The 24,907-nt window shown below is 41.1% G+C and overlaps 1 protein-coding gene across 1 annotated transcript in view; it reads right to left on the bottom strand.

Annotated features, from left to right (window-relative positions):
• The window catches only part of ECT2L (epithelial cell transforming 2 like), a gene marked incomplete at its 5' end in the record, with an annotated part of 57,180 nt that extends 39,354 nt beyond the window's left edge, over positions 1–17,826 (bottom strand). The window contains 5 exon segments of the mRNA XM_079716742.1: positions 16,226–16,245; positions 16,249–16,277; positions 16,509–16,533; positions 16,537–16,569; positions 17,725–17,826. Of these exon segments, the coding sequence (XP_079572868.1) occupies positions 16,226–16,245; positions 16,249–16,277; positions 16,509–16,533; positions 16,537–16,569; positions 17,725–17,826 (209 nt within the window).
• Between the last annotated feature and the right edge of the window lie 7,081 nt (positions 17,827–24,907).

Genomic DNA, 24,907 nt, shown 5'->3' with positions numbered 1-24,907 from the left:
TAAAACCCTACAGTGACTTCCCAATGCAATTAGAATAAAAACCTATAGTTCCATCACACTTAGTAGTGAAATAGTAAACACCTTCCTCCTAACAAAGCAAGATTGACTACACTCTCTACTTTAACATGGAATAGAGGTTCTAGCCAGTTCAATAAAGAAAGAAAAAAATAATGAAAGGTATACGTATTGGAAAGGGAGTGGTAAACTCTCTCAATTCATGTACCATGTACGTGGAATCTATAAAACAACTATTTAAATTGTTGAACTTATTAATAAAACATTGTTGCTAATTTTTTTTTCAGATGTTTATAGAATCTATAGCAACATTCCCTTTTTCATTCCTGATATTACTAATTCACACTTTCTCTCTTTTATCCTTGGTTACTCTTCCTAGGAGTTCATTGATTTTACTACTACTTGTAACAAACCAGCTTTTGTTTTCATAGATTTTCTCTATTGTTTGTTCATTTTCTATTTTATTGATTTCCACTCTTCATCATTTCTTTCTTTCTACGTACTTTGGGTGTAATTTGCTATACTTTTCCCCTATTTTTTTTTTTTTAATTATTTTTGACTGTGTTGGGTCTTTGTTACTGCACGAAGGCTTTCTCTAGTTGTGGTGAGTGTGGGCTACTCTTCTTTGTGGTGCGCGGGCTTGTGGTGGCTTCTTTTGTTGCAGAGCACGGGCCCTAGACCATGCGGGCTTTAGTAGTTGCAGTGTGTGGGCTCAGTAGTTGCAGTGCACAGGCTTAGTTGCTTCACGGCACGTGGGATCTTCCCAGACCAGGGATCGAACCCGTGTCCCCTGCATTGGCAAGAGGATTCTTAACCACTGTGCCACAAGGGAAGTCCCTCCCCTAGTTTCTTAAGGGAGAAGTTGAGATCATTAATTTTAAACGCTTTTTCTCATTAACATAAACATTTACATTATATTATTTTCCCTCTAAGCTGTGCTGCAGACCACATGCTTAGCCATGTTGTATATTCATTGTCATTCAACTTGAAATATTTTCTAATTTCCCTTGTGATTTCTTCTTTGACCATAGGTTATTTATAAGTGCTGTTAATTTCTAAATGTTTGGGAATTTTCTAGATCTTTTATTTTTATTAATCCCCAAATTTATTGCATTGTTGTTAAAGAATATACTTAATAAGATTTCAACCATTTTGAAATGTATTGAGTCTTAGTTTGTGGACTAGGAAATGATGTATAAAGGTATAAATGTTACTTTGCTCATAAAAAGAACATATATTTGGAAATTGTGGTGTCTAGTTTCTATAAATGTTAGTTCAAGGTGGATAAGAAGATTGCTCAGTTCTATATTCATACTGATTTTTTTCTTTAGCTCTATTCTGTCAGTTTTTGTTTCATGTAATGTGAAACTCTGTTATTTGGTACATAAACATTTATAATTGTTATGACTTCTTGATGAATTGTTACTTTTCTTATTATAAAATGTCCATCTCTATCTATCTCTCTGGTAATACCTTGTCTTGAAGTCCATTTTGTCTGATATTAATATTGTCATCCTACTTTTATATGTTTACTATTTGCATGGTGTATCTTTTCCTATCCTTATACTGTACCAATCAGTGCCTTTATATTTAAAGTGTATCCCTCGTAGTCAATATACAGTGAGATGTTTTTTAGCTCATTTGACAACCATTGCCTTTATTTGAGGGTTTAGTCTGCGTGTATTTAATATAATTATTGTTATAGTTGAACCCAAGTCTCAATTTTGTTATTTGTTGTTTGGTTGTCCTATCTGTCTTATGAGCCTTTATTCCTCCTCTCCTGCCTTGGTTTGAGTTAATACTTATTTTTGTATTCCATTTTAATTCCTTTATTAGCTTTTTAGGATATCTTTGCATGTTTTATAAGTTGTTGCTAGGAAGTATGATATGCATCTTTAATTTTTTGTAGTCTCCTTAGAGGTAATATTCATATAAAATTAAAGACCAGTGCAACAATGTAATTCTCACCATCGTTTGTGCTTTTGTTGTTATCTCTACTGCATCTACTTATGTTATAAACCCCACAATACATTGCTTTTGCTTTAAACAGTCATATGTCTCTAAAATAACTTCAAATTTTTATATCTTCTCACACATTTATCACTTCCTGTGCTCTTCATTCCTGTTTATAAATCCATGTTTCCATCTGGTATCAATTTCCTTAGCCTGAAGAGCTTCCTTTAGCATTTCTTTACTGCAGGTCTTCTGACAACAAATCTTGTCAGTTTCCTTTTACTTGAAAATGTCTTTATCTCACATTAATATTTGTAATACTATTATGACCCCATTAATTAATTCAAATAATTATCATCCTGTAGCCAATCTGGTTTCTGCTACATCCTATTTTTCTTCTTCCTCCCTCATGCCCATATTATTTTAAAGCAAATCCAAGATATCATATAATTTCTTTTTTTTAATTATACTTTTTAAATTTTTATTTATTTATTTATTTACTTTTGGCTGCGTTGGGTCTTCGTTGCTGCACACGGGCTTTCTCTAGTTGCGGTGAGTGAGGGCTACTCTTCATTGTGGTGCGCGGGCTTCTCATTGCCGTGGCTTCTCTTGTTGCAGAGCATGGGCTCTAGGTGAGAGGGCTTCAGTAGTTGTGGCGTGTGGGCTTAGTTGCTCCGCGGCATGTGGGATCTTCCAAGACCAGGGATGGAACCTATGTCCCCTGCACTGGCAGGTGGATTCTTAACCACTGCGCCACCAGGGAAGTCCCAAGACATCATATAATTTCATCCATAAATATTTCAGTGTGTATCGCTAAATAATATGTTGTTTTTTGGTTTTGGGGTTTTTTTTTTTGGCCGCACCTCGCAGCTTATGGGATCTTAGTTCCCCGACCAGGGATAGAACCCATGTCCTTGGCAGTTAGAGCATGTAGCCCTAACCACTGCATCACCAGGGAATTCCCTATCACTAAATAATAATTTAAAAATATTTTAAACATATACTGCATATAATACTATCATCATACCTTAGCATTCAACAATTTCTTAAGGTGACATTCATAAAGAAAACTTTTAAAATATGACATCCAACAAGAAAGACTTGTAAGTGAGGATCCAGAAGAAGTAAACTTCTTACAAGCATGCCACCTAAGCACAGATAGATCTTGAATGAATACAAAATCCACGCCCCTACTCAAGTGGTCATCTTGGCAGCTATATAGATCTTAGGCCAAAGAAACATTTCATGGCCCATGAAGGATGTACTGCTGACTCTTCAGCTAACAACTACACACAAAAAAGGACACTTAATACCTGATTGTCCTCTGTATATAATTAGCAATAAACATCTGCTACAGCCCCAAGCCACCAGATAGCAATCCAGGTATGAGTAAATCTAGCTCTTCCCTGAAACTCCTGATTTCCTCCAAACTCAGCATAATTACAGATATTTGTGGCCAATCTCACAGCTGATTGGAAACTTTGGTATAAGAACCTACCAGAACTCATTTACCTAAGGCCACTGGGAATACAAGACTTTTTCTCACTACTAAGTGGCTAATGCTGCCCAATTACTGGGTCCTAATGGACTCAGATTAACTCATTGAAAGAAAAGTGGTAACTCTGAACAGACTTCATCCTGTAGTGGATCTTCTCTGACCTAAATTCCCATAGAGTGGGTCAAGCCTCAGAAAGTTTCAATGTGAAATGAAAATGACACTTCCAATTAGGTACAAAAAGGACCTTAGTTACCCTCACCAACAGATTGCTGAATATCCATTAGACCCAGAGACAGTCTTGACCATGAATTAACAAACTTTTGGCTTAACTGGAGCCTCACAATTCTTGGGAAAGGAAATGTTCTACCTTGCAACACAACACCACTTCATACATGTAGAAGGAATTAAGAAATGAGAAAATCACCACTTGGTAGCTATCACAGTAATAAGTGCTTCAGGTAAGACTCATCAATGTATGCTAAAACTAGTAAGTAAAAGTCTGACGAGGAAAAAAATACTTGCATAGATTCAAATACTTTTTAATTAATTTAAAACTAATCACTCAAATATTTTTTAGTTACTTATTAATTAATAAATACAAAATACTTAATAATTAACCATCTTAACCAAGTGGTAAAGTTAAGATCATAAACAGTAGGACAAATTGACATGCTATTCCCCCAACATGATCCACTGAGAAGAACATAGTATTAAGTCTGTGTTATTCCTGCCAAGAATGTATGACCTCAATGTAGTCTTGAGGAAATATCAGCCAACCACAAACTGAAGGTCATTAAACAAAGTAGCAGACCTATGCTCTTCAAAAGTGTCAAGTACGAAAAGACAGGAAAAACTGAGCAATTGCTCCGCATCGAAGGTGGATGTAGAGACATGAAAACTAAATACAACAGATGACCTTAGATTGGATTTTGGACTGAGAAGGAAAGGACGATTATAAAGGATGCTGTTGGAACAATCAGGGATATTGAGTGGAGTCTGTGCATTGGACAGTAGTGCTGAATCAATGCTGATTTCCCAACATTGCAGGATGTATTGTGATTTTTCAGCAGAGTGTGTTTGTTTTTTAGGAATCATACTGAAATGCTTAGGGTTAGTGGGGCATTATGTTTACAACTCACTCTCAAATATTTGAAATAATAAGGCAAAAGTGGTAAAATGTTAACAATCAAGGAATCCAGATGAAAAGTTTAGAGGAATTGTTTACACTATTTTTGTAACTTTTCTGTAAGTTAAACACTATTGTAAAAAGTGGGTTTTTTTGTTGTTTTCTTGCTTGTTTTTAAGAAGCAGCTACCTGCTTCAGTTCCAAGGTTTAATGATTGCCTGTTATTTTTGTGTGTTTCTACTCCCCTGATTTTAAGTCATTGCTTTTTCTTGGTCCTTGTCCATGCAGCTTTGTCATAACTGGAGACAAAACAGAGTGGCTTAAAATGAACCTGTTGGCAAGGCAGTCTGGAGAGAGGGTGGGAGTTGGGGTGTAAGCATGAGGAAAAAGAACGGAGTTGTGTGTGAGCTGGCAGCACAGGGTACTCACAGGCAGAGGTGTCCCTTAGGGGTCTTCTCAGTATTGAAAGAGATTAACGTTCAAACTGAATGAGACTTGTGACCACACCAAGGACAGTTAATCCCAGTGGATTCGTGACCTTAACTCCTGCTTCATAGTCATTCCACTGGCCCTTGAGAGACAACTTGCTCTCATTTGGAACTCTAAGACAGATCAATAAAATAAGATGCCAAACAGAAACGTTTTCAGCCTCCTTTTCAGAGATGGGTCTCAGTATCTTCAGAGTCTTTGTCCCCATCCTCACAGCATCTACCATTCCATCCCAGCCAAGCAAAAGACAATTGAGCCTGAATTGCTTTTTAAAGTAAACCTTAATCATACATATTTTATATTTGTTCCTAGTCTGTGCTGCTGCAAGGACACATTCGAGTATAATGAATTTTAAGCAAGAAGGAAAGAAAATGCTTCAGTCACACACACACAAAAAAATCAGTACATGAGGAGCAGAGAACTAGGGTGGTTTGCGGTAATGACATTGTGCCTCGTTGCATTTTAGTTAATGTCGCAAAGTAAGAAATCCGTGAAGAGAAATACCAGCATGTGAGGAGACAATGAAGAAAATGTGCTTCGCTCGTTTGTTGCGACAAAGATAGCTTCATTGGAATAATTCATGATAGCGCCTCGCAGCGTGCTGCTCCACGCACAATGTGTGCTTTGCAAAACTAATAAGCTTAGCGATATGGGACTTGAATCTAATTCTCTGCTCTGAAGTTTCTGATAAGAAGTAGAAGGATGCTGCCCGAACTGTGATGAAATGGCTGAGGAGCAGATGGGGGAGGGGGCCTGGAGAGGGCCGAGTGCCTTTGGCAGAGGTCCCTGCACTCTAGTGGCCCAGGCAGCACCTCCTCGTCTTGTCTGGTGGCTTGATACACGCTCCATGGCGTGGGTCTGTGTTGGGTGGATTTCCACATGGAGACCAGTGTCACACAGCATAACGACCGGGTCTGGGGTGGACAGAAAATGCAGAACCACGTGCTGAGCTCTGCAGTGAGTGAGAGCAAAGCTGGGTGTGGGTACAGCAATAAGGAGGGTGACTGCAGGTTTTGTTTTTTTTTTTTTTTTAAGATTTAAAAATAATTTGTATATTCTGATTTGTAAATAGTTAAATGGGTACATAAAAGCATAAAAATTAGGTTGCAGGGCTTCCCTGGTGGCGCAGTGGTTGAGAGTCCACCTGCTTATGCAGGGGACACGGGTTCGTGCCCCGGTCCGGGAAGATCCCACATGCCGCGGAGCGGCTGGGCCCGTGAGCCATGGCCGCTGAGCCTGCACGTCCGGAGCCTGTGCTCCGCAACGGGAGAGGCCACAACAGTGAGAGGCCTGCGTACCGCAAAAAAAAAAAAAAAAAAAAAAAAAAATTAGGTTGCACTTAGTTGGTACAATTATGGGTGATTGGTAGTTTCCTCTTTTTGCCTATTTAAACTTTCCAATGTGTCTCCAAAGGCCTGATTTTACCACTGAATAGACAAAAAATGCCCAAGGCTTTCATGCAAGTCATCCCCTCCAGGTGGAAGGAACACTCATCCTCCAAGTCTTGGCTTGTCTATTTCCTATGCATCCTTTAGAATCCAGCCTAAATGTCAAATCCTCAGGGAAGGCTTCCCCGAGCCCCTGGACTAGGTGAGGTCCCAGTTACTTTTCCTTTGTCACTTAGCATCACCGTAGCTATTTCTTTGATATCTGTTGGGTTGGCCATGCCTGCCCTTGGGTGGTGGAAAATAAAGGATAATGCATGCACATGGATGTGACATCACTATATGAGTGCAGGATGACTTCGCTTGTGTGATTCTTATTATTATATGACTTGTGGCCAATGTAGCAGTAGGGTCCTGAGGAAGGAGTAAGAAACTTTCTCTGGAACTAGCATGGTAGATCCAAGTCACGTGCCTAGTAAAAAGCTATTTTTGCAACAATGTAGGTAACAATATAAGGCAATGTTAGTGGGTTTTTGGGGTGCTATTTCTGGGGTACTGCCAGAATCCTCTCACATTCCCAACAGGCTGACCATTCTTGCTCCCCAAACACTTCCCCGTGGGAGGATACTCTCGCCCACTGAGCCCTGCCTACTTCACGCCATCTCATATTCTTTGCCGAAACCCGTATCCTTTACACTTGATGTGCACTAAAGTGTAACCTGAGCGCTATTTTTGTGTTTCCTTTCTTGCTGACCCTCAAATTTAGTCCTTTTTTGGACTCATTCACCATTTAAAGACTTTCTCTTCCACTGGACTGGAATTCCCATAAACAAAAGGTATGGCAGCCGTCTTGTTTGCTGCTGTGTCCCCAGTATCTGGTATGGTGCTTGTAACTTAGCAGGGGGTAAATAGATATGTGTAAATTAGAATAAAGAATGAAAAAAAAAGTTGAAAAACAGGAAGAGAAAATCACTGCTTGTATTAATTTCCTGTTCATTATAACAAATTACCACCGACTTAGTGGCTTAAAGCAGTACAAATGTATTCTCTCAGAGTTTTGGAGATCACAAGTCTGAAATCAGTTTCACTGGGCTACAGTCAGGGTGTTGGCAGGGCTGGTTTTTTTCTGCAGGCTCTAAGGGGAGAACTTGTTTCCTTGTCTTTTTCAGGGCCTAGTAGCTGTCTCTATTCCTCGGCTCAGGTCCCCTTTATCTTTAAAGCCAGAAGCATAAGATCTTCAAGTCTCTCCATCTCTCCCATCATCACATCATTTTCTCTTCTGACTCTGATGTCTCTTGCATCCCTTATAAGGACCATTGTGATTATGTTGAGCTCCAGTGATGCAGGATAATCTCCCCAACACAAATTCGTAATCACATCTGCAAAGTCCCTTTGCTGTACAAGATAACACTCATAGGTTCCAGGGATTAGGGCCTGGACATATTTGGAGAAAATTATCCAGTCTACCACAGTGCTCTAACTTCTGAGACATGGAAAACACCCCCAATTATTTCCAGTGGTGCTATGTTGTACTGTCAGATATCCAGTGAGGTGCATGAACATCCCTCTTGTTCCATTTTAGGCCAAGTTTTAGTCTACTAAAATACGAACTTCAGAGGGTAGGGGTCTTTTACACTCTGTTTAGTGTTGAATCCCATGCACCCAGAACTATGCTTGATATACAGTAGACCCTCGGTAAATATTTGTTGAATGCTGCATGAATAGACTTTAGCTTTTGTCATCCATCGTTTACTTCTTCTCCTTTAGATAAAATAACCTCAGTTCCTATTTGGTGGTCCATGTGGTTCTACAGGAGCTGACTTCATCCCTGACTCCAAAAAGCACATGGTCAAAGCTAATTAAATTCATGTGGGTCAATCCCATGGCCACAGCCACTGGCAGGAGTGGGCATGCACCCAAACTAGTCCAGAGGGAAACCAAACAAAGAATTCTTTTCTTCTGGACACAAATGAGGAACCATAATAATGACGCCATGACTGCTGAAGGCAGAGCAGAGGGGCAGAAAGAAACAAGTCGTTTAATTGCTAAATCCCTGGACCGAGCTTCAACTGCAGCCAGACCTACCTATGGGTTTTCCAATTACATGAGAGTCAAATATTTCTTTCATTATTTGTGTCAAGTTTAAGGTTACTTACAAGGAGACATTCTAAAACCACTAAGAAGTATTGCAAGTGAAACATGAAAAATCTACAGAAACAGAACAAATAATTTTGTTTTGCTAATAGAGAATAGGAGGGACGGGACACTCATACCATCTGTGTCCCAGCCTCCAAGAAGGAGCAGACGAAAAGGTGGAAGAAGCCTTGGGGCCTTTAGGTCACCCGGGCCTTGTGTCTTACCCTTGGCTGGGTACCAAATCACCATGGGAACTTAGTAAAAACAGCTTCCTCAGCCCCATCCCAGGTGTTCTGAGCCAAAATGTCTATGGGTGAGGCTCATAGTTCATGTTTTTAATAAACTCCAAGTGACTCTAATGGGTTCACCCTCCTCAACATTGGTGAACTTGACTGCCCACTGGTAGAAGAGGCAGCCTAGCAGATCCTGATGCTGATGCCAAAGTACAAAGTGTTGAATACATGTATGGTGTCCTTAGGAGAATGTATAATCCTATTTGAAGCCCTGAATTAATTAAATACTTAGACCCTGCACGAGGGTCTGACGCGCTCTCTCCTATGTGTAAAGGACATCAGTTTGACTGCTAAATGCTTTTTGTTTTTCCAAACCTGGCTGGTTCTCAGCGAGATTCTGGAGAGTTGGTATAACAAGAGAAGTGACAGCTAGATAAATGGACTATTATGGACCATTTTTAAACCTATTTATCTTTCTTTCACTTTCCTTAAATAAGGGAAATCAGGGTAGCTCCAGGGTTAGTGAATTCAAGAACTCAGTGTCATTAATGGCCAAGGATTTTCTATATTTTCACTTTGCCTGCTCAGTAGTTTGCTTTGGTCCCTCCAACTTGTTCCCTGAGCTGGTTCCCAAATGACTGACTGCTGTGAGCAGAGATCTGCACACAACAGAGATCACAGGCTATAGGGCAGAAGAGGGCATGTCCTTTCCTCTAGTTCCTTTTTAGGTCCCTTTGAGAGTGAAGAAAACTCTCCCAGAAACGCTAGCAGCCACTCTCTTGTGTTTCCTTGGGCAGAGTTAATATCTACATGCCCTTTCCTAAACCAGACACATCAAAGAGGATGGAATGACCATGATTCTGTCCAACCCTGACTCACTCTTTGGGGGTCAGTGTGACCCACCACCCCTGAAGCATATGATACCCGAGGGAAAAAAGGGGCTTTGTCAGGAAGATGGAGAGGAATTGGGGAATGGCATGGGTGGGTGGGTGTGTGATGGACAGTGTCTAGCCCACTAAACAGGAATTGATGCAAGAAGAGGAAGGATCTCCAGCCGCCCAAGCTTCTTTCTGATCTACCCAACCCTTAAAGACGCCTTCCCTTTCCCTTCCCTTCAGAGCACTTACTTATCTCAGTCCTTGCTTCCTTACACTTGAGATACTACATGGGGATATTTCATAAATGGATAAAAGTGGTTTTGATATCTGGTAGTACAACTCTTACTAATTTTTTTCTTTATATTTAAATTTTTCGTAGCTGTTGTAGTCCATTTTCTTTTCCAGATTAGCTTTAGAATCCGTTTCTCAAAGTCCTTAAGAAAATGCCATTTTGGGATTTGTACCAAGATTGAATTGAATTGAAAGATGAATGTGGAGAGAATTGGCATCTTGAAACACAGCATATCTATCTATTTACCCAGGTTTTTTTTTTCTACTACCCTTTAATACAAATTTCTAATTTCCTTCATAAGGGTCTTGTGCTTATCTTTTTAGTTTTATGCAACACACATAAGGAAGCAGAGCTGAGAGAAGGGAGAGAGTGAGTGAGCCCTGGTAACACTGAACCTAAGGACCTAGCACAGCCTAAAGTAGACAAATCTTAAGTCAATAAATTCCCTTTTCTTCTTAGGCTGGTTGAATTCCATTTCTGTTATTTGCACTTGAAACCATTCTGACCATGACATCAAAAGAATACATAGAGAGGGTAGGAGGAAAGATGACAGGCAGTCACCAGGCACTTACTCTGTATGTAGTAAGAGCATCCTCCTTCTGCTTCTAAGACTTGCTAGCCGTTTAGGTCTCACAGGGAGCTATGTCTACTCTCATTCTGCCTCAACCCTCCTGAAAATTTCCTAAAGACAATTAAAAATACAGAATGGAGACAAATGGTCTCTTAAAACCTTGTCTCCATTTTCCAATGAATTATCTGTGGATTTGACCCTTTGCAGAGGGTAAAGGATACTTGGTAGCTCTGGAAGCTAATATCATGTCCTTTATAAATGGCTGGTAGTATCATCAGGGCTGCTACATTTGGGAAGTTGTGCAATGACCAAGTTTAGGAGGTGCCATTCACACAGGTGATAGAGTGAAATAGCATCCCCTGGAGGTGTGCGATATGGCACCCTTGGGTATTATTACTATGCATAATTCCTTTTGGAATTGCTTTATAGAGGTCTTGAATTAATTAAATAATGAAAAGTCTTCAATGAAGCAAAGCATTAGTAATATCCTATATTCTAAAACTTGTAATATCTTGAAAAAATCCTTCCTCTGAGAGAACTACCAAAGGAAAGCTTTGTTCTGATTATCTTTTTGTTATCATTGTAATTAGGAAGTGTTTTACACATCTTCATTCATTCAAGCAAGCATTTATTGAGTGGCTGCTATGAACCTGGTATTGTTTTAAGTGCTAGGGACAGGAAGAGTTACCAGAAAAAGTCCCTGCGCTCATGGAGCTACCTTCTAGTGGAATAGGCAGATGGTAAATGAACAAGCAAGGACTATGATGTATAACATAATGGCAAGTGGAGCTACCATACTGTAAAGAGAAGTGAAACATTACAAAGGGGGAGTAGCGACACTTATAAAACAGGAAGTGAGGACTTCAAGTGCAGGGGCTTTGCCTAATGTAAGCCGGTGACCGTCCTACGACCCACTCTCCCTCTGTCCCCAGTAAAACAGCTTCGGGGTTTGGCCTCTCCTTTCCTTTCAAACTCCAGGGTTTCCTTTCTTAGCTTCATCCACCCCTAAAAGCCACCCAACAGCAAATGCTAATATTTTATATGGTTGCCCACGACCATCTGATCTATGTGAAAGGACAGAAATATGTCCAGAGTACGGGGCTGAGGGGAGGGAAGGGTCAGGATGACCCACGTTTCCAGACCTGTCTTGGATATTTAGAAAACAATGGGTCTCTGAATACTCCCGTCTCCCCTCCACCACCTCCACACAGAAATGTCCTTTCTCATGGACGTCAGTAACTCAGCGTGATGTAGCTGTTCTATATTTAAGGTTAATCTAGAAGTGTGTTGTCTCTGAAAAATCTATGTACCAGATTTCCTCAGAGATTACAATCGAGATAAACATCCTCAACTGAGCCCTCCCAGGGGCTGCTTGGGAAGACGGGGTGGGTGTACTGAGGCGAGAGTGCGGGGCGGCGGTGTTCCCTCTCAACTATACATGGGTTGGTACATTTTTCTGCCCTCCAACCCCCTTTCCAGGTGACTCTGATGGAGACAAGCAACAAGAGCTAATCCTTGTTTGGTGGTGATCTCCCTCTCCCTACACACACACACACACACACACACACACACACACACACACACACACACACACACACTATCCATGTCTTAGGACTGCAGTTACATGAATCATGAATGTTGCCCCACCCACCAGGAAAAGCTACAGGTTTGAACAGCTCCAGCCCCATAAGGAAAGGTCTTTGTAGGAGGCATTACCTCTTGCTGAACAGAAGCAATTTGAAACCGGTCCCACCAGTGTGACTAGGAGACTGATTCAGTCTTCTCATAGGTTTCTCCAAGTGTGACAGACACAAACAGCCCAGTTTCCTTTAAGGAGTCACAGGAAAGGTCAGCCTACTCAAGTGGCAGGGGGACAACACCACTGGAAACCGTCAGACGTGTGGACAGATAAGCATAATGGACAGGAGAAATGCCACGATAGAGGTTTGTAAAAATGATGGGGGTGAAAGATGAGCAGGAAAGGCTTCCCAGCGGAGGTGACATTTAAGTTGAAGTGAGAGGGAGGACTTGCCAGAGGGAAGGTTTGAGAAGATGAACCTTTGAAAAATATCCTAAATAACATAAAACTCCATTTAAGAAAATATCCAAAGTCTTAACAATATGGAATATTTATTAAGATAGAAAAGAAAAATCTTAGATATTTGAATATATCTCATAGAGATTAAGAAGAAACTTTTAATGAAAACTGTGACAACATATTTCTGACTGGTACTGCAGTATCCTGTTTAAGCTTTATAACTGCCTGAATTAAAACAAAGTTATTCAGAAATTATAAAACAAAGCATCTAAAACAATGGCTTCTCTGTCTGAAAAGCAAGGTATTGCACAAATATAGCTGAGCTTACATGCAAAGATTTCAGGCATTCGAATAATGCTAAATTCTCTCTTTTATTCACAAGCTTATTCATAGTTATGGGGGAACAGGGACTAGAGGAGTAAATATAATTCAGAAAAAACACTTAATAATTAAAAGTTGATTGCAGTGCTACCATTTGATCCAGCAATTCCATTTCTAGTTATATACCTAAAAGAAGTAAAGCATCCATATAGAAAGACTTATACACAGTTGTTCATAGCAGCATTACTTACAGTAGCCAAAATGTGGAAACCACCCAAATGCCCATCAACTGATGAGTGGATAAATAAAATATGGCATATCCACACTATGGAATATTATTTGGCAATAAAAGGGAAAGTCTTGATATATGCTACAAAACAGGTGAACTAAAGGCCACATATTGTATGATTCCATTTATATGAAAAGTCTGGAATAGGCAAATTTATAGAGAAATAGAATAGATTAGTGGTTGTGCAGGGCTGGAATTGAGGGGGATTGGAATGGGGAGTGATTGCTAATAGATAGGGGGTTTCTTTTGTGGGTGATGAAAATGTTCTAAACTTAAATTGTGGTGATGGTTGCACAACTCCGTGAATGTACTAAAACCAGGGGTCCCCAACCCCTGGGCCATCAACCGGTACCAGTCCGTGGCCTGTTAGGAAGCAGGCCACACAGCAGGAGGTGAGCGGAGGGCAAGCGAGGGAAACTTCCTCTGCCACTCCCCATCGCTCGCATTACCACCTAAGCCATCCCCCCACCACCCCCCTGCGTGGAAAAACTGTCTTCCACGAAACCGGTCCCTGGTGCCAAAAAGCTTGGGGACCACTGCTAAAACCATTGAACTGTGTCCTTTAAATGGATGAATTTTATGTATGTGAATTACATCTCAATAAAGATGCTTTAAAATTTTATTGCATTAACTTTAGGCTAAAAATGAAAATAAGTTGGGCTTTTAGATTTGGTTAAAATCAAGCACAGCTCAAACTGGATTAGACCATCTGCACATGGTGTCTTCAGCTGTCAGTAAGAGGGAAGAAATGGCTGACCAAAAGAGATGGCAGGAAGTCATGTAAGAAAGACTTCATCCAGACTGTGGGGAATGACCTGATTGATGTTCAACATCAAAAACCACCGCTACAAATGAAAGACCCTGGTTTCAGGATGCCAAACCCAGAGACCAGAAATTGACATACAACTTCCCCCGAAATTAGTAGCCCAGAACATGTAATAACAGCTTCATGGGACTATGAAATACATATAACTCTGCAGAAACACAGCTGCTGTCAAACAAAGCAGAGTAATTTCACTTAACAGGTTAGTTCCATATCCTTCTCCCACAGAAAGAAGAATTCAGGTGCCGGACAGTGAATGAAGTTTCCAGTGAAAAAAGGTCAGGCCTAATGTTGATGAGCCTCAAAATATACCACAAGATCACTAATGACCTCCAGTGGTTACAAGTAAAATTGCTTGGTTCGTGATACATGAGACTAGAACAGGATGGCCCACAAAGCTATTATGGATATAGGGCTTGGTCTCTTACTTTCTTAGCTTGAAAGCTGCAGAATTGGAGTCAAAGGAAGCCTACCCAATGACTACCATAAAAACCTCCCTTCCTCCTGATTTTTTTTTTTTTTTTTTTTTTGCGGTACGCGGGCCTCTCACTGTTGTGGCCTCTCCCGTTGCGGAGCACAGGCTCCAGACTAGCAGGCTCAGCGGCCATGGCTCACGGGCCCAGCTGCTCCGCGGCACGTGGGATCCTCCCGGACCGGGGCATGAACCTGCGTCCCCCTGCATCGGCAGGCGGACTCTCAACCACTGCGCCACCAGGGAAGCCCCTTCCTGATTTTTAAGCATTGACTGAAGAGCCTCTTTGTCTGTGGCCTGTCTTTGCAGCCTCTTTCGACATGCCTGGAAGATGGCTGTCTCCCTCCAGTGACTCGGTGACTCCATCAGGAATAATCCACTAGGAGCCCCACGGATGCAGAGAAATCTGACAATGGAGAAGGTGCGTTCGTAGGTAGGAGAGATGAAATGACTGTGTGAAAGTGTAAGAAAGACTGAGAGAAGCAGGTGCTGTGAACTAAAATTACCCAATTTGGTCTTGCACAACTCTGACACTTTTTGGTAAATATCTAAGAAGTTTGAGGGTTAGCCTGTCCCCCAAGCCCCACCATCAGGTTGTAGTGAAAGCAGCACCAAATGATGCCCTACCTGGAGTTTCACTGAACAAACTTTAGTAAATAAGCCCAAACCACTTCATACAGCCTCCTCTGTAGGCCTGACAAAATCCCAGCTCTCTGCCCTTTGGGTGAAAGATTCATTCAACTGAGAAAGAACAATGTTCCATAAACAGGATTCTATTACTATCCTTTTTGTTGGCCTCAGGCTACCAGAAAACCCCCAGTCAGACAAGGCCATTTTTTGGAGATGAAACCATCCTTAATAAGCACCAACAGGCCTGGCTGGATTCTTCATACAGGTCCAGGCATACCAGAGGGCTCTCTAGAATATTTTGGTCAGTCCACATATCTGAATACCTTTAATTTCACCAAAGACAGGCCATTTCTAGCATTCAACCAGCATGTTAACAAGCCACTAGTTGCTCTGATAATAACTAATATCTAATATTTGCTATGCTAATTAGCAAAGTATCTGGTAATAGCTAAAACACTGTGACCTTTCCAATACAGTGCTAGCTAATCACCCCTAGCATACTAACTCTTGATCAGAACACTAGCTGCCCCTGGGTGTAATTCCAACTAACACTTTCACATGTCACACCAGCCATGCTGGAGTATTTTAAAATAAATTACAGATATAATAGGACGCAAGGGAAAGAAGAAGAACCTGGACTTAACGGCAATCAGTGACCACTGCCATATAAGTCTTGCCCATATTCCTAAATGTTGCTGCCACTGTCATTTCTCAGATATTTTTTGGATCCATTCATTCATGTAACAAATATTTCGGAGTACCTACTTCAAATATCTTATCTGTCTGAGAGTTCCAAGGAGAATTTAATATACTAAGAGAATGTTAAAAATTCATTGGCTGAAGTTATTTATAACTTTTTGCAAAAACTAAACATCTTGCTATGGTATGAAGGTATTCAACTCCCCAAGGCTCCATTTTACCCACAAAGAAGCAGCAGCACTAGAAAAGATTGTTTATAAGCCTTAAAATATCAGTTGCTTTTTTTCTGTGGAAAAAAAGAAACTCTTAAAAGTTATATGAACATTTTATGATATTTTATTTTCTTTAAGATAATTACATCATTAGGCTACATTTACCTTAATTGTGATTTAGTGCATCATAAAAAAATCGTGAATAAGAATTCTTGGGCTTCCCTGGTGGCACAGTGGTTGGGAGTCTGCCTGCTGATGCAGGGGAGGCGGGTTCGTGCCCCAGTCCGGGAAGATCCCACATGCCGCAGAGCGGCTGGACCCGTGAGCCGTGGCCGCTGAGCCTGCGCGTCCGGAGCCTGTGCTCCGCAACGGGAGAGGCCACAGCAGTGAGAGGCCCGCGTACCGCAAAAAAAAAAAAAAAAAAGAAAGAAAAGGAAGAATTCTTGATATTGCTTGTTAGTCCAGAGGTCAAATCAGTGACTTATAAGAGCAACTCTTTCCTGAAAGAGCTATAAAGGAGAGAAAATGACATTTTCCTTTACAGTTCGATATGTTCTTAGTTGCTAAGCAATCCATAGGCAACCTAACAACCTCACAGCTAATACTTGCATTGCACGTTACAGTTCACAAAGCACTTTCACATATGTAGTAAGGGTCTCTGCCTTCAGCTTAAACTCCTTTTATCTAGGGATGCAGGCAAGCCCAGGCTTGTTGGGTGGGCTGGTGGGAAAGGCTGGCAGGGATGTAATTGCAGAAGGGCTCAAGGAGGGCCCAGAGAGGTAATGGATGCTCACTATTGTTTCCACCTAAGCTAATGTGGTCTGGGGAAACAGATCCCAAACATTTCATCTTGAAAACACATACTGGCCACTTGCTTAATTGTGAAAACAGGGCCGTGTGAAGTAGGTATGATTTTCCTAACCCATAGTCCTACCTCTTCATAGCACCCACCAAAAGGAAAGTTAGTAAATTTTGCTGAAGAGCCATTGTTAGGAGTGTCTCCATGAAAGGCATACACCAGGACCAGCGTCCCCCCAAACCAGGACTTCAGTGCAGCTTGGCTCAGAGGACATATATAAACCCACTGTCTTTATTACTAGTCAGGCTTTGGTCTCAGCCCATCTGGTCTCCTTCCCTTGTGAATGCGCCTGGACCATGCAGGAGCTCTGAGGACCCAGGCAGCCCCCTTTTCCATGAAGGTCTGGCAGAGCTGCCTGGGCCATTCCAGTGACTACTTCCTGCATTATCTTTCAAAGGAGGGGCATCCCCAGGCCCCAGGGAACCATGCAGTTGGCACAAGAGGGAAGAGAGAATTAAAAGAAACACATATCAACACTTTCCACACCAAAATACCACCAAAGCACCTTCTCTTGTCTGCTCCCCCTTATAGCAACCAGGGTGTGTCCTGGAGGTTTCTGTTTCATCTCTGGAGGTGCTGACAGGGCAAAAGTGGGAGCAGCTCTTGCCCCTCCCATAAGATTGGAGTCGTGGACTGGGGTGAGGAGACACTGTCTTCGGGGTAGGGTTATTTTTGTTTAAAGTGACTCAAAAACTAAGTTCTTTACAAGTATTTATTTTATTCTAAATATGGCAACATGAGACCCAATATATCACAGTAAAATTCACATTAGAAATCTTGTCTTATCCTAGAGTATGTGACTCACCTGTCGATTTAATGACTTGTTGCTAAAAGGTGTCCAGGCACTGAATCTTGTGTGGAAGCTCTCCGTTTCCAAGCTTTCCCTGGGAGAATTCCCAGCTGACATCTCAGCAAATTATTTTCGTCCGGTCCTAGAAACTGTAGTTTCATTTCATAAACTGTAGGTTTAATTAAGATCACCTAGAACATCCAGTGTATTAATGTTGTCCATATAGGAATAATAGAATTACAGCAATTCATTTACATATATTTGTTTATATAGATACAATTAGAGCAACTCATATATATATATCCATACAAATATACACAGAGAGTTCATGAACACTGCCACTGGGATGGTCCCCAACCCTTCCTCTTTACTCTCAACCCCCGACTCCCCCTCAACGCTGCCAGCCGGGATGCTCCACTCATTTACTGGTCCTTGCCACCCTACACACAGCCTCCCTGATCCTTAGCAGTTCCTAGCATCAGGAACTGCCAGTGGTACCAGTTTCCTTCATGCATTCAGCTTTGGTTGAACAAATAATAGCACGTACATGAAACTGAGTGTTGACTGCGTTCCAAGCAATGAGCAAGGCTTTTGGAAAACAAAGTTAAGACTTCTCTAAGACAGTGTATCCTTAGTAGTCATCAAAAATCATCATCGCAAAAATGGCCCTAGGGCGCTGGCTGTGCAAGATGGAAAAACCAGATTGAGCTGACGTTCGTATAAGTCTTCTCCAGCTGCATACAGAGGAAGAACAGGGTGCAGTAAGGATATCGGAGGCAAAAGACTTACTTGCAGAACCCATTAGAATGGCCTGGGCCTGGGGTTCCTGCAGCAGAACAACAAGCCCTGGGCTGCCCGGCTGCCCTCTGCTGTACCCTCCCTGGTTCTGGGCAGCTCTGCCCTGCAACAAGAGCCTTAGCCTCCTGTGTTCCCGTCCTCTGTTTTCTGCTCATCCATACCTGGGATCCGGGGACTGCTGTCCTAGAACAAAAACTGTGACCCTGGACATTCAGCACTTATTTTAAATAAATACTCATATCAATACTAAAAAAAAAAAAAATTGCAATTATTCTCTCCTCAACTACTTGCACCCAAATGTGAATCCAAACCAGAGCTGTTTTTTACTTTGCTGGGAAAATGACTCAGAAATTGGAATGGTTCTTTTTTTTTTTTTTTTTTTTTTTGCGGTACGCGAGCCTCTCACTGCTGTGGCCTCTCCCGTTGCAGAGCACAGGCTCCGGACGCGCAGACTCAGCGGCCATGGCTCACGGGACCAGCCGCTCCGCGGCATGTGGGGTCTTCCCGGCCCGGGGCACGAACCCGTGTCCCCTGAATCGGCAGGCGGACTCTCAGCCACTGCGCCACCAGGGAAGCCTTATAATAACTTTTAAAAATCCAGTTTAAATCAGAGGTACAAATGTTCTGCATAGAATACTAAAAATTTTATCAAGAGAAATTTTTAAAGATCTAAGTAACAGTAACGTCTATATAGATGTTAGTTGTACCAAATTAATCTATTAATCAAAACCCAGCAGTGGGGTGGGGTGTTTGTGTGCATGTGTGTGTGTGTGTGTGTGTTTGACAAACTAATTATGAAATGTGTCTGAAAATGCAAAGGGTCAAGAACAGCAAAGACAACTTTAAAAAGAATAAAGTAATAAGACTTACTCTACATGGTATCAGGACTTATTTACTATAAAGTTAGTGTAAATAGAGCATGAGATATTGGCATAAGAATAGACAAATAAACCAGTTGAGTCCAGAAACAGACTCACAAATATATCTCACTAGATTTATGACACTAGTGGCACTGCAGAATAGTAGGAAAGGAAGATTCTAGTCAGCAACACATGGAGTAGAACCACTGCATTCCGTTGGGCCCAGCTGATCCTCAGAATCATAATAGTAAAAGATTGTTTTAAGCCACTAGATTTTGGAGCGTTTTGTCATTCAGCAATAAAAACTGATAGAAAAAAATTCATACCTGGAAGTAGAGTATTGCCATAACATAACTTAGAGCATATGGCAATGATGTCGAAAAAGAGCAGCAAGTGGAAATTGGAAGGGTGGTGAGGAGACTGTCAGTGGAGCCTAGAAGAAAGGCTAGAAAAAGGATCACCTGTGTTATGTAGCAGTGGAATGTTTAGAAACACTGTTGCCTGCATTAATGTGGACAATAGGAAATCTACCAAGGAATCTGCAGACCTGGCTAAAGAGATTCCAAGCAGGATATAGAAAGTTCTGACTGGCTTCTTAGCTGAATATGATACAGTAAGAGAGACATGAACTGACCTGAAAATCTATTTAGTTTTTTAGCAGAATCGAGCAGAAATAAAGAACATCTAGTATAGTATCTCCAGCCATCAAAAAGTCTCAAAGTAATAAATGGCTTCATTTCAAAGACCTCCTTGATAAGGTCTTTGAAAGGTTTAAGGTGGTGTGTCTCATAGACCCTCTCATTTAGAAAACAAAAGAGTTCCTAAGAGTCTTAGAGACTTGGTCCCACAGCACCCTGATTCATATCCCAAGGCAGCCAGGGGCCTATCACAAAGGGATTTGTGGATGCAGCTTTTGTTGAAGAGAATGGATTATAATAAGATACACAGAAAGCCCACAAAATTGTCAAGAAGATCGTTCTGGTGAAAGCACGACCAGCTTGAAGTAAAAGGGACTGAGAAGGCCTGAAATAGTCTCTGAGCCTCCAACTTTCTACAGGTAAGAAGCAGGCTGAGAAAGCTTTGCAACTGCAACCACAGATAATTTCTTATTGAAAAAGATGGGTGACTCAGAGGACAGACCCAAGAGAAGCTGAGAACAATGGATTAGGAGACTACTCCCAGGGAGCAGACCTGGACCATAATCAAGGAATTATTGGGACAACTGGTCCGGCTGAATTTCAGAATTGCTATGTACCAGAAACTGCCATGTGACTTCTGTTTCCTGCCTCCGTGAATAGGAAAGACTGCTGTGGTCACCCTTTTTGTGTTTCACCAGTGTAATCTAGGTGTCTGGGAGACAGCTAAATTCACAGGTCTCCAGTTCAAGAGGAGCGACACACAAGGAGCCTCACATGCAATTGGACCTGATGCAGATCACGAGAGACTGGACTTCTAGACTGATACCATAATTGGATGAGACGTTGGGTGTCTTGGGATGGGGTAAATGTATTCTGCTTGTGAAAGGCATGTGCATTGTTGTGACCAGAGGATGCAACATGGTATGTTGTCTGTACATATGGCCAGGAATGATTGCTCCCATCCAGGTCTCCCATCAAGAAGTGGAGTCTTATTGCCCTTCCTCCCCACAAATCTGCACTAGCACTGCCTTGTTAAAACCAATAGGATGTTATGGAAGGGAGGATATATGACTTCTGGTCCTGGGCTTTAAGATGTGCAGTTTCTCTTTCTGCACTCTTGAGATCTAGCTGCCGGGTAAATAAGCTCGGGCTAGATTACTGAGTGAGGTGAGACCACATGGAAAGACAGAGGTTGAACCAGCCCCCAACTATTTCAGCCACCCCAGTCAGAGCACCAGATGTGTGAATGAAGCCATCTTGGGTATTCCAGTTCCAGCTGAGCTCTCAGGTAAATGCAACCAAATGAATGACCCCAGCCTATAACAGCAAGTGGAACTGCCCAGATGAATTGTGAACCCACAGAATTGTGAAAAACAACGATTCCTGTTTCAGATTTGGGGATGGTTTGTTATCCAGCACAGACTGACAAAGTTGTGAGCATCCAGAACTCATATATAGCTGGTCAAAGTGTAAATTAGTATAAGTACTTGAAAAACGGGCATTATTTCCTAAAGTTGAACATATGCATACACTTGACCCAACAGAAAAACATGCACATGTGGACCAAATATATCCACAAGAATGTTCATAGCTGCTTTGGATAGCTCCAAACTGGATACAACCCAAGCATCCACCAACAGTTGAATAGATAAATATATTGTCATATATTCATGCAATAGGATGCCACAGGTCAATGAACAGGCTGCTGCTACACACAACAATATGCATGAATCACACACCTAAGACATTAAACAAAGGAAGCTGGAGACAAAGTAATACATTTTGCATGGTTTTATTTATACAAAGTTCTACGCTCTAGTGGTTGAAGTCAGGACAGTTGTTACCTTTGGGGAGGAAAGATAAGGTAATGACCAGAAGGGATATGAGAGGGGATTCTGGGGTGCTGGTATTGATCTAGGGGTGGGAGCCTGGGTGAGTTCACTTTGTAATTCATCGAGTATTACAGTTATAACGTGCATATTTTTCTATATCTTCTATTTTGATTAAGAAGTTTTAAAACAACATCAAATACTACTAAGTACCTAGAAAAAGTAAAAGTACAACTTTATAAAGATAGAAAACTTTACTGAAAAACAATTTTTAGAGACCTAAATCAATGGAGGGAGATGTTTAGAGATATGTATTAGAGATTCAGAAAAATGAAGAGACTAATTCTCTCAAATTGATCTACAGATTCAATGCAATCTCAAAAAAAATCCCAAAGTGATATTGTATGTATGTAACTTGAAAAGCTGATTCTAAAATATTTATGGAAATTTACAAGGCTAAAGTAGTCCAGACAGTCTGGAAAAGCAAGAGAGGGAGATGTGTTTCTAGATATCAAGACTTATTATAGGGGAGGAGGGATAAATTGGGAGTTTGGGATTAACATATACACATTAACTGAATCACTTTGCAATACACCTGAAACTAACACAACTTAGTAGATCAACTGTACTTCATTAAAAACAAACAAACAAAAAAACAAGGATATATTGTATAGCTCAGGGAATTACAGCCATTGCCTTGTAATAACTTTTAATGGAGTATAATCTGTAAAACTATTGAATCACTATGCTATATACCTGAAACTAATATAATATTGTAAATCAACTATACTTCAATAAACAATTAATGTAGAAAAACTTATTATAGAGCTGCACTAATAAGATGACATGGTATTAGCATGGGGACAAACAACTAATCAGGGGACCAGAAGAGAAGTGTCCAAAATAGACTCATGTATACATGGGCACTTCTTAGATTTGAAATCAAAGAGGAAGAGAGAGATTTTTCCATTTATAGAAAACAGAGTATCTATTTAAAAAAGAGAAAAGCAAGTGGACCACTTTCTCACACTGTACCACAGGCACATCAATATCTGGAGGCTTTTTTACATATAAATTCAATTACACATGGCTTGTGAGTGCCCAGAAGACAAAATGAAGAACAATGGATGAGGTCAGAGAGATAGATTTTGGCTCAGCCTAAGTGGGAAAACAATCACTTCAGCAGCATTAGCTGTCTTGGGAGGTTATGTCCATTACAGAAGACGTTAAAACACAAATTGGATGACTGCTTCCACTGAAATTCTAGCTGAGATTCAAGCATCAGAAATGTCTAAGTTTCTAAGCAACCCTCTGTTGCTATAAATACCAAGAAGAGAGGGAACAATGTGAATTTCTTCAGCTTGGAGTAGCTGAAGAAATGTTATTGGCAAGTCAGAAGAATCTGAGAATAAGCCAAACACTGGTGGTGCCTCTACGCTTATTACACTTCAATGAGACAGAAGCACATTTTAAAAATGAATATCTCGGAAAGGCATGTAGCATATTAGGAACAGTTTTAGAAATATTACAGAAGGGAGGCATGACATGGTGAGCACCAAATTTGAATTCCTGCTCTGATCCCCTCAAATTGAAGCCTTAGGGACTTCACTGGTGGTCCAGTGGTTAAGACTCCATGCTTCCACTGCAGGGGGCATGGGTTTGATCCCTGGTCTGGGAACTAAGATCCCACATGCCGCACGGCCAAAAACAAACAAACAAAAAACCTCAACCTCCCTGCTAAAATTAAAGCTTTACAAGTAATTTCATCTCTGAGCTCAGTCTCCTCACGTGTGAAGCAAGGCAGTGATGTGTCTTGGCAAACTACAGTACAATAATGTTCAGATAAAAACCTCATGGCAATGTGGAAGATTAAATACCTCCCTCTGAATCAACATTAAATCAAAACAAATCCTTAGTTTCATAAGATGCCCAGCTGTTGTTATGTGAAATCTCTCCAAGAGCCAACATAAGGGATTTTTATTTAGCAACTTCTCAAAATTGGTATTATCCTCTGTGGTAAGGTATTACTGAGTTACAAAATGAGCGGAACATTACAGAAAGAATAGTTGCTATCTCTGCTGGTGGGCTTCAATATGTGAGTACAGTACATCATATATAGATATAAACATAGACACAGATACAGATTCCCACAGGATCACATTCATTCTCTTAGATGAATATGTTACTTTATTGACTAGTTATTTGATCCAGGGAGAGACGGCATGCTGGCAATCACTACTTCTTTAAATGGAATGATTTCTTTTCATAGTCCAGCATTTAAAATCTCTCCAGGGACTTCCTTGGTGGCCCAGTGGTTAAGAATCTGCCTGCCAATGCAGGGGACATGGGTTTGAGCCCTGGTCCAGGAAGATCCCACGTGCTGAGGAGCAGCTAAGCCCGTGCACCACAGCTACTGAGCCTGTGCTCTAGAGCCTGTGAGCCATAACTACTGAAGCCCGTGCACCTAGAGCCCGTGCTCCGCAACAAGAGAAGCCACCACAATGAGAAGCCCGTGCACCACAACGAAAAGTAGCCTCCACTCACCACAACTAGAGAAAGCCCATACGCAGCAATGAAGACCTAACGCAGCCAAAAATCTAAAAAATAAAAATAAAATAATTTAAAAAAATCCTTTCAGCCTCTAAAAAAACCCCACAAAACTCTCCAAATAGTAGCTCCATAAGATATTAATAGGTATTTCCCAGAAAAACAGCATCTGTGGTTAAATATGCCTGGAAATGATTGATTGAACAAAATTAGAACTGTTTTTTTGTAGGATGTTTTATAAATTTAGTATATTGATGTTCACAGTCAGTCTCCAAGAGAAGGAGATAATATGTAGCATATCTCTTGTTCATTGTTAAAGGAGCCCATCATGAAGTGTATTAGTTGTCTAATGTGGGTATCATAGTGGGTATCTAGTGCTGTGTAACAAACAGTTCCAAAATGTAGTTGCTTTAAAAAAGCATTTATTCTCTCACAGTTTCTGTGAGTCAGGGGTCAAGCATGGCTTAACTAGGTCCTCTGGTTCAGGGTCTCTCACAACCCGAGTGTCAGCTGGGGCTTTTGTCAT

The sequence above is a fragment of the Hyperoodon ampullatus genome (genome assembly GCF_949752795.1).
Source record: "Hyperoodon ampullatus genome assembly, chromosome: 12".
In the NCBI taxonomy this organism is placed as follows: Eukaryota; Metazoa; Chordata; class Mammalia; order Artiodactyla; family Ziphiidae; genus Hyperoodon; species Hyperoodon ampullatus.
The sequence above is the reverse complement of the archived record's forward strand: the minus strand, read 5'-3'. Positions and strand labels throughout refer to the sequence as shown.